This window comes from Trichechus manatus, unplaced genomic scaffold (assembly GCF_000243295.1).
Source record: "Trichechus manatus latirostris isolate Lorelei unplaced genomic scaffold, TriManLat1.0 scaffold00091, whole genome shotgun sequence".
Lineage (NCBI taxonomy): Eukaryota > Metazoa > Chordata > Mammalia > Sirenia > Trichechidae > Trichechus > Trichechus manatus.
In genome coordinates, this window is record NW_004444027.1 from 3,827,821 (window position 1) to 3,837,800 (window position 9,980).

Below are 9,980 nucleotides of genomic sequence, written 5' to 3' on the forward strand. Positions count from 1 at the left end.
GGCCAATGAAATACCCACACCATGCTCCTGGAGAGCAAGTCCTCGCCCAGGGCACCCTGTGCCCCCCACAGTGCTTGTGTGTCATTTCTTTTGTGCATGTGTTTGTAGCAGCTAATTGTCCACCCCCTTGCGGTGTCCCTGTGCCTTGTGCTTCTCTGCTTCTCCTGAATAGGTACCTGAGGGTCTGTGTGCCAGCTCACCTACGCTCACCAGCCCTATGGAGTATCCATCTCCTGTAAACTCGCTGCACACCCCACCTCTCCACCGGCACAATGTCTTCAAGCGCCACAGCATGCGGGTAAGAGGGCTCTGCATGCTGGGTCCCAGCCCGCACTGAGGAGGCTGCTGTAGGGGAGGTGGCCTGGGACACCAGGAACCCCTTGTCCTCAGGCTGAGAAGGTACCCTCCAAGCTGCCATGTGTCAGGCAAGCCACAGAGGGACTCTGAGATATCCTTTCCTTTGTAAACATTCTGAGGCTGGGGCCATGCCAGGCTCTTCTCTGAGGACACCAGCAGAATCTGGACCTGGTCTTGTGCATACTCTGGTGCTGTGGGGACTGGTGTAAAATACGTCCCTCTCTTGACCTCTGGGGGTCGGTAGTACACAGTAATGTGGAGACTCACAGGCAGAGGACAGCCAAGGCTGATGGTGCTGGAGAATAAAAATCCTGGAAGCTCTGCCCTGTTCTGCCTCTTTTTGCTTGATTGCTTTGGTTGCTAAACCTCTCCTTAGTTGAAGAGGGGCATTTTTTGGCTACCAGTCTTGCTGCTTTTGTAAAAGTTGCTGCTATATGGGAAGGAGCTTTTAGGGGTTAGTGTGAATGCGAGCTCATTAACTGGCTAGAGCAGAAGCTAAGCCACCCTAGGAGGAGAGGAACCCTCCCTGGTCATCTCTTTGTCATCACTTGGCAGTGAGTCTCTAAGTGCTTGGTGGACTAGCTTGTGATTGTCAGGTCTTGTAAAAAGAACCACCTTTGCTTGTAGCCAGACACCCACTTGCTGCCACCCACCTTCCTCTTCAATACAAATGTCCCCTTGTGGTAGTTAGTTGCCATGAACACTTTCAGCTTAATGTGTTTTACTAAACTGAGTCTTAATGTGTAACAAAATAGACTAAAACCCTTATTATTTTAGCTCTAACTCTGTACAGATGCCTGATATTTTAGGGCAGGACCAGGCAGCATTTTGTTCCATTGTGCATGGGGTCTCCATAAGCCGGGGGTTAGCTCCACAGCAGCTAACAACAAGACCCTAAATTTTTTTTTCAAATAACACATTTATTATAATAGATTTGGAAAATGTAGGAAAGTACATTGATATACTTCTGCCCCATTATTCTTAATTTAGTAAGATTTTTAAATAAGTAAGATAACAGAATTCTATGCATGAAGATCTATTGTGAAATAAATTTTCCCTGGCTTACCTCATTTTTCTCTTTTACATTAGTTTAACCAATTTATACCTTAGCATATACTTAGCAGTAATAAAACTGCATTTTTAAGCATGCCCTATAATTTAGGCAGTGTTCCGTTCTTCCACCCTTCTACCCTTGACTCTTTATTCATAATTAAGTTTTAGTGAGTTTTGCTTAAAACCATGTTTTTTAGAAAGAAGCAAAGTTGCACATTGGAGGGGTGGCCTTGCCTTTGTCTAAGCTCCACTTCACCAGGAGAACTTTGTTCAGTCCCATAAAGACATACTGTGCAGCAAGAAAAAAGACCTTTTGTATCAAGGGCTTAGAAGTTCTTACCATAAGGGGAGTTTGCCTAAAAGAACATAATGAGTGTTTCTTTAAAAATTAAAAAAAAATTTTTTTTATATAAACTCCATTTGTATAATATATTATCAGAAACAGTGAGAAAGCCTCTTCTAGGTAGAAAGCTGAAAAGGTATAATTGGCCCCCTGCAAAGCATTTGAAAGCATGTAACATAAAAATTCAGAGGTGGTTTTCCCACAAAAACAGTTTTTCTACTGATTGACTTTATAGCCTGACTCATCTGGGAGGCTGTAGGATGCCATGCAGAGTCAGGAGGGCAGCAGGCTCTCTCTTCAAGATCTCATGATTCAGATAAAAAATAATAATGAAGTTCAGCTAATGGTACAGCAGGCACTGGTGCTATCCTACGTTCTGAAGGGAGGACAAAGGTGGTTCTGGCTTCAGGTTGCTTACAGCTGGCCTGAAGGAGAAGATCCTGGGCACATTTACCTGTAATACAAGCCAAAAGCTGTGAGTGCCACATGGTGATACAGCAAAATGCAGTGAGATTTCAGTGAGGAGACCAACTCCCTCCATACTCATTTTTCAGCAGGGCCTTGAAGGATGGGAAAGATTTTGACAAGAAGAAATTGGGTTTCAGGGGTGGTAGAGGCAGAAGCATCAGTATGACCCAAGATTTAGTGATGGGAAAACAGGCCAAGTGTGAGCACTGTTTGGCTGGAACAAGGAAGGGTACATGTGGAGGTGGAAATCAGGCTGGCAGGATGGGTTGTAGCCAAACTATGGAAAGTGTCACATCTTGTGAGAGTCCTTTTTAAACACCACAGTACCTGGTTGCTTTTAAGAGTGGCCAGCAATGTATTATTGCCTGATAAGAATACCCAAGGTACATCTCAGCAAAGTAAGTCTCAAAGAGATTCAGTTTTTTTAAACCTCATTTTCTCATTGAACTTTATTATGAACTTGGAATACATAGGCACAAATCTTCCAATACATGTTAAAACATTTTGTGAGTTGGTGACCAGGTTGGGGACATTGCAATGTCACTATATTCACAAGTTCTTAGTGAAGACCACTTGGAGCAGAGCACAGACCAGACATTGTTCTAATGGCATGGTCAGTGGGTGTTTATTACTCACACGATAAACAGGACAGGGATGAGTAGAAAAGCATACATCATCATCAGCCTAGGTTCCCTGAAGTTAGGCTCCCATCCGAGGGTAATGTTAGATCGCATCCAGGCATGCCCCTGTTTGCATCTTGGGAGGAGAACGCCTAACTTCCTCTCTCCCAGGATTAAATACTAATCAGACAGCCACATGTCAAATAGCATGAACAGAGAACAGGTAGGGGAAGGGGTAATAAAAAGGGCCATAAAAGGTAAAAGGGGTTAATAAAAGTGGAAGGCCCCCTGCAGGCAATGGATATCATTTATTGCCCCTGCTCAGAGTGGGTTAGATTTATTAGCGCCAGAGAACAGCCTTTCCTCCTTTATCTCACTAAGATAGCTGAGTTTCTTCAGAGGGCTATCATCTCCCCGTAAGGCACATACTGTACTTTATGTTCATCAGCAGCTAGAGAGACAACGAGAGAGAGATAGCACACCTGTGCACCCAGCAGGCATACTAGGCATTTGAGTGGTAAGAATCTTCTTTTAGCACTTACAGAACTACACAGTGTTTTCTTGACTCTAGTAACTCATCTTCTAGTATTTACCCTCATCTTCCTCAGTCCATACATTTTTATTACACTGAAATTTTCCTAATTTCATACTCAGAACTTTGGAACATAGTTGCTACTTGTCAATAGCCTGGAGAAGCCATACCACTGTCTTGACATTTAGCTGGTGATATTTATAGCCTTAAAATTCCCTCATTTTGGAGCACCGGGCTCTGTGAAATAATTTTTTTCTTTTTTTTTGTCATTGTTGTAAATATATCTATCCCACAACATTTGCCAATTTAGCTTTTTACAGGTGTACAACTTACTGACAGCAAATACAACACTACCCTTAATGAATTCAATTTTTCCATCACCGTTAACCCCCCTCTTCCCTCTCATTCTTGCCCCTGGTAACACTAATAAACTTTGGTCTCTGTACATTTGCCTTTCCTTGTCTTTTTGTATGGGGCTATACAATATTTGTCCTTTTGTGATTGGCTTATTTTGCTTAGCATAATATCTTCAAGCTCCATCCATGCTGTAGCATGTATCAAGACTTCATTTCTCCTACTGGCTGAATAGTATTCCATTGTACGTACGTACCACATTTTGTTTATCCACTCCTCTGCTAGTGGGCATTTAGGTTGTTTCCACGTTTTGGCTATTATGAATAGTGCTGCAATGAACATTGGTGTACAAGTCGCTTTTTCAGTCTTTACTTTCAAGTCTTTTGGGTATATACCTAGGAGTGAAATTGCTGGGTCACATGGTAGTTGTATTTTTAGTTTTTTGAGAAACCGCCACACTTTTCCACAGTGGCTGTACCAGTTTACATTCCTATCAGCAATGGATAAGAGTTCCAGTTTCTCCACATCCTTGCCAAAATTTGTTATTTTCTGTTTGTTTGTTTTTTCTCTTAGCTATCCCTGTTGTTGTTAGGTTCCGTCATGTTGGTTCTGACTCATAGCAACCCTATGTACAACAGAATGAAACACTGCCTGGTCCTGCAGCATCCTCACAATCGTTGCTATGTTTGAGCCCATTGTTGCAGCCACTCTTTTCTGCCGACTCTCTACCTTACCAAGCATGATGTCCTTCTCCAGGGACTAATCCTTCCTGATAACATATCCAAAGTATGTGAGATGAAGTCTTGCCATCCTCGCTTCCAGGGAGCATTCTGACTGTACTTCTTCCAAGACAGACTTGTTCATTCTTCTGGCAGTCCATGGTATATTCAATATTCTTCGACAAAACCATGATTCAAAGACATCAATTCTTCTTTGATCTTCCTTCTTCATTGCCCAGCTTTTGCATGCATATGAGGTGATTGAAAATACCATGGCTTTGATCAGGCACACCTTAGTCTTCAAAGTGACATCTTTGCTTTCGTTAGCCATCCTAGTGGGAATAAAATGGTATCTCATTGTGGTTTTGATTTGTATCTCTCTGATGGCTAATGATGCTGAGCATCTTTTCAAGTGTTTGGTGGCCATTTGAATGTCTTCTTTGGAGAAATGTCTATTCAAGTCCTTTGCCTATTTTATGATTGGGTTGTCTTTTTTTGTTGTTGTTAAGTTGTTGAAGTTTTATATATATTTTGGTTATTAGATTCTTGTTGGATATATGGTTTCTGAAGATATTCTCCCAGTCAGTAGCTTGTCTTTTCACTTTTTTGGTAAAGTCTTCTGATGAACAAAAGTTTTTAATTTTTATGAGGTCCCATTTATTTATTTTGTCTTTTGCTGTTTATGCTTTTGTTATTATATTTGTCAATCCACTTTTGAAAGCTAGGCCTGACAGCATTGCCCCTTCTTGTTCTTCTAAGAATTTTATGGTTTTAGCTTGCACCTTTAGGTCCTTAATCCATTTTGAATTTGTTTTTGTGTATGGTGTGAGGCAAGGATCTTGTTTCATTTTTCTACCTGTGGAAACCCAATTTTCCCAGCACCATTTATTGAAGACACTCTTCTTTTCTCATTGAAAGGGCTTAGCACCCTTGTCAAAAATCAATTGACCATAGATGTGAGGGTTTATTTCTAGACTTTCAATTCTATTCCATGTCTATTGTTATACCAGTACCAGGCTGTTTTGATTACTGTAGCTGTATAGTAGCATGTTTTAAAATCAGGAAGTATCAGTCTTCCTACTTTGCTCTTCTCTTTCAGTGTTGTTTTAGCTATTTGGGGCCTCTTGCCTTTCCATATAAAGTTGAGGATTGTTTTTTCTATTTCTGTAAAGAAGGCTGTTGGAATTTTGATCAGGATTGTGTTGAATCTATAGATTGCTTTGGGTGGTATTGACATCTTAACAATATTAAGTCTTTCAATACATGAACATAGAACATCTTTCCATTTATTTAAGTCTTCTTTAATCTCTTTCAGCAGTGTTTAAAAATTTTCATTGTATAAGTCCTTCACGTCCCTGGTTAGATTTATTCTGAGGTATTTCATTCTCTAAGATGCTACTGTAAATGGAATTGTTTCCCTAATTTCCCTTTCAGATTTCTCATTGCTGATGTATAGAAACCCAAATGATTTTTGTTTGTTGACTTTGTACCCTGCAACTTTGCTAAATTCCCCTATTAGCTCTAGAAGTTTTCCTGTGGACTATTTGGGATTTTCTATATATAGGATCATATCATCAATGAACAGAGATAATTTTACTTCTTTTCCAATCTGCATACTTTTTATTTCTTTTTCTTATCTTATTTTTCTGGCTAGGACTTCTAATACAATATTGAATAGAAGTGGTGAGAGTGGACACCCTTGTTTTGTTCCCGATTTCAAGGGGAAATCTCTCAATTTTTTCCATTAAGTATAATGTTGGCTGTTGGCTTTTCATATATGCCCTGAATCCTATTGAGGAATTTCTCTTTGATTCCAATCTTCTTTAGGGTTGTCATCAAGAAAGGGTGTTGGATTTTATCAAATGCCTTTTCTGCATCTGTGGAGATGATCATGTTGTTCTTTTCCTTTGTTCTATTGATGTAGTGTATTATGCTGATTGATTTTCTAATGTTGAACCACCTCTGCATTCCTGAAATAAATCCCACTTGGTCATGGTGTATGACTCTTTTAACATGCCGTTGGATTCTGTTTGCTAGTATTTTGTTGAGGATTTTTGCATCTATATTCATAAGAGATGTTGGCCTGTAGTTTTCCTTTTTTCTGGTGTCTTTGTCTGGTTTGGGTATCAGAGTTATGTTTGCTTCGTAGAATGAATTAGGGAGTATTCCTTCCTTTGCTATCTTTTGGAAGAGTTTAAACAGTATTGGTGTCAATTCTTCTCTAAATGTTTGGTAGAACTCCCCAGTGAGGCCATCTGATCCAGGACTTTTTTTGTTGGGGGTTCTTTGGTCACTGATTCAATCTCTTCACTTGTTATGGGTCTGTTGAGACTTTTAGTTTCCTCTTGAGTCATTTGGGTAAGTCGTGTGCTTCTAAGAATTTGTCCATTTCATCTAGGTTATCCAGTTTGCTGCCATACAGTTGTTCATAATATTTTCTCACAGTTCTCTTTATTTCTACCAGGTCAGTTGTAATGTCACTTCTATTTTTTATTTTGGTTATTTGCATCTTTTCTCTTCTTTTCTTTGTCAGTCTGGCTAAAGGTGAATTTTGTTGATCTTTTCCAAGAAACAATTTTTGGTTTTATTGATTGTCTCTATTATTATTATTATTATTATTATTTTTTATTTATGCTCTGATCTTTGTTATTTCCTTTCTTCTGGTAGATTTAGGCATAGTTTGCTCTTCTCTTCCTCGTTCTTGGAGTTGTCAAGTTGGGCTGTTAATTTGAGGTCTTTTTTCTTTTTTTACGTAGGCATTTATTGCTATAAGTTTCTCTCTGAGTACTGCCTTTGCTGAATCCCATAAGTTTTGGTATGTTGTGCTTTCGTTTTCACTTTAAGAAATTTGTGATTTCTTTTTTTATTTCTTCCTTGACCCGTTGGTAGTTTAATAGTATGTTGTTTAATTTCCATATGTTTGTGTATTTTCTAGTTTTGTTTTTTTTTTTTTTCTTTTTCCTGTTATTGATGCCTAGCTTCACTCTGTTGTGGAAAGAGAAAATACTTTGTATGATTTCAATCTTTTTAAATTTATCAGGACTTGCTTTGTGACCCAAAATGTGGTCTAACCTGGAGAATGATCCATGTGTAGAATGTATATTGTGCTGTTTTGGGGTGGAATGTTCTGTATATGTCTGTTAAGTCTAGTTGGTTTATAGTGTCATTCAGGACCTCTGTTTCCTTGTTGATCTTCTTTCTAGATGCTCTGTCCAATATTGAAAGTGATGTGTTGAAGTCTCCAATGATTATTGCAGTAGTATCTACTTCTCCCTTTAATTCTATCAGTGTTTGCTTTATATATTTAGGTGCCCCAATGTTGGGCGCATATATATTTATGATTTTTAACTCTTCTTGATTAAGTGACTCTTTTACCACTGTATCTCCCCTGACAGATTTTGTCTTAGTCTATTTTGTCCGATATTAAGATTGCCACTTCAGCTCTCTTTTTGATATTATTTGCATGTAATTTTTTTTCCATCCTTTCATTTTCCACCTATTTGTGTCCTTGGGTTTAAGGTGTGTCTCTTTTAAACAGCATATAGTTGGATCATGTTTTTTTATCCATTCTACCACTCTCTGCCTTTTGATTGGAGCATTTAGTCCATTTACATTCACTGTAATTACTGATAAGAAGTGACTTACTTCTGCCCATTTGGTATTTGTTTTTTGTGTGTCTTAAGCCTTCTTTGTCTTTGTCCTTTAGTACTGCTTGCTTTTGTGTTTTATTGGTTTATTGTAGTGAGCCTTTTTGGTTCCCTTCTCCTTTCCTTTTGTGTATATTTTTTAACATATTTTCTTAGTGGTTACCCCATGAATATGACTTTTAAGAGAGCTTGTATTTATAACATTCTAGCATTAGTTGGTACCAACTTAACTTCAGTAACACACAAGAAATTCTATATCTATACTATTCGTCTCCTCTCTCTTTTGTTGTTGTTATCACAAATCATGTGTTTATATTTTATTAACATAATTTTATCCTCGCCTTTTATGTATTTATTATTAAAAAAACATGAAGGACAAAATTATCAAGCATGAATTTCTTATTACTAGCCCTTATAGTTGTCCATGTATTTTCTTTTATTAGGGATCTTTCTTTTTATGTATAGCTTTGAATTACTTTCTAGTTTCTTTACCCTTCCATCTACAGAACTCCCATTAGTATTTTTTGTAGGGCCAGTCCAGTGGATATGAACTCGCTCAGCTTCTCTTTGTCTGGGAATGTTTTAATTTAACCCTCATTCCTGAAGGATGGTTTTACCAGGTATAATATTCTTGGCTGACAGTTTTTTTTTTCTTTTCTTTCAGCACTTTAAATATATCATTCCAATGCCTTCTGGCCTCCTGTGTTTCTGAGGAAAAATCAGCACCTAATCTTTTTAGGGATCCTTTGTATTTGATTGTTTGCTTCTCTCTCACTGCTTTCAGGATTCTCTCTTTACCTTTATTTTTTGAGAGCCTAACTATGATGTGTCTTGGTGTAAATCTCTTTGAGTTTATCCTGCTTGGTGTTCTTTGAGCTTTTTTGATTTGTAAATTCATATCCTTTGTTAGATTGGGGAAATTTTTTGTCATTATTTCTTCAAATATTCTTTTTGTCCCTTTCTCTGTCTCATCTCCTTCTGGCATTCCCATGATGTGTATATCAGGTCTCTTATTGTCCTATAATTCCATTAAACTGTGCTCAGCTTTCTTGAGCCTCTGTTCTTGTTGCTCTTCAGCATCTGTAACTTTAACTATCTTATTCTCTAATTTGCTGATTCTTTATTCTGCCTGTTTAAATCTGTTGGTAAGTCCTTCTATTGTGTTTCTCATTTCAGTTATTGTCCCTTTCAACTGCAATATCTCTTTTTTTGATCCTCATTTTGTTCTTGCATTGTTTTCTTTATTTCTTTTAGCCCTTTGTCTATGTTTTCCCTTGGTTCTTTAATTATCTTTAATGTTGTTGTATTATATTCTTCCATTTTTTTCCATTATTTGGTCATCCCTAAATGTGCTTTCAATCCATTTGTCGTCTTCATTTGGATGGGCCACTGTTTTTCTCTGATATGTGTTTTGTGATTTTTTGTTGGGATATTGGAATTTTTGAGGGTGTTAACTTTCTCAGTTTTCTCCAGTATTTGGTGTGTTTTTTTTTTTTTTTATTGTACTTTAGGTGAAGGTTTACAGAACAAATAGTTTCTCATTAAACAGTCAGTACACATCTTGTTTTATGACATTGGTTAACAACCCGACAACGTGTCAACTCTCTCCCTTCTCGACCTTTTTTTTTTTTGTGAAAATATACGTAGCCAAAGATACACCATTTCAAAAATTTCTACATGCACAATTCAGTGACATTAATTACGTTCTTCCAAATGTGCTGCTATTCTCACTTTAGATGAAGGTTTACAGAACAAAACAGTTTCTCATTAAACAGTTAGTACACATGTTGCCCTATGACAATGGTTAACAACCCCACTACATGTCAACACTGTCCTTACTCAACCTTGGGTTCCCTATCACCAGCTTTCCTGTCCCCTTCTGCTTTC

The 9,980-nt window shown here is 38.1% G+C and overlaps 1 protein-coding gene across 5 annotated transcripts in view; it reads left to right on the plus strand.

Annotated features, from left to right (window-relative positions):
• Window positions 1-9,980, plus strand: part of PTK2B (protein tyrosine kinase 2 beta) — a 171,001-nt gene that overhangs the window by 147,523 nt on the left and 13,498 nt on the right. The window contains exon 24 of one of the 5 annotated variants that reach the window (XM_004382177.2): window positions 173-298. The exons of the other annotated variants lie outside the window; for them this stretch is intronic. Within the exon in view, the coding sequence (XP_004382234.1) occupies window positions 173-298 (126 nt within the window). The remainder of the gene's footprint in view (window positions 1-172; window positions 299-9,980) is intronic. 5 annotated transcript variants of the gene reach the window in all.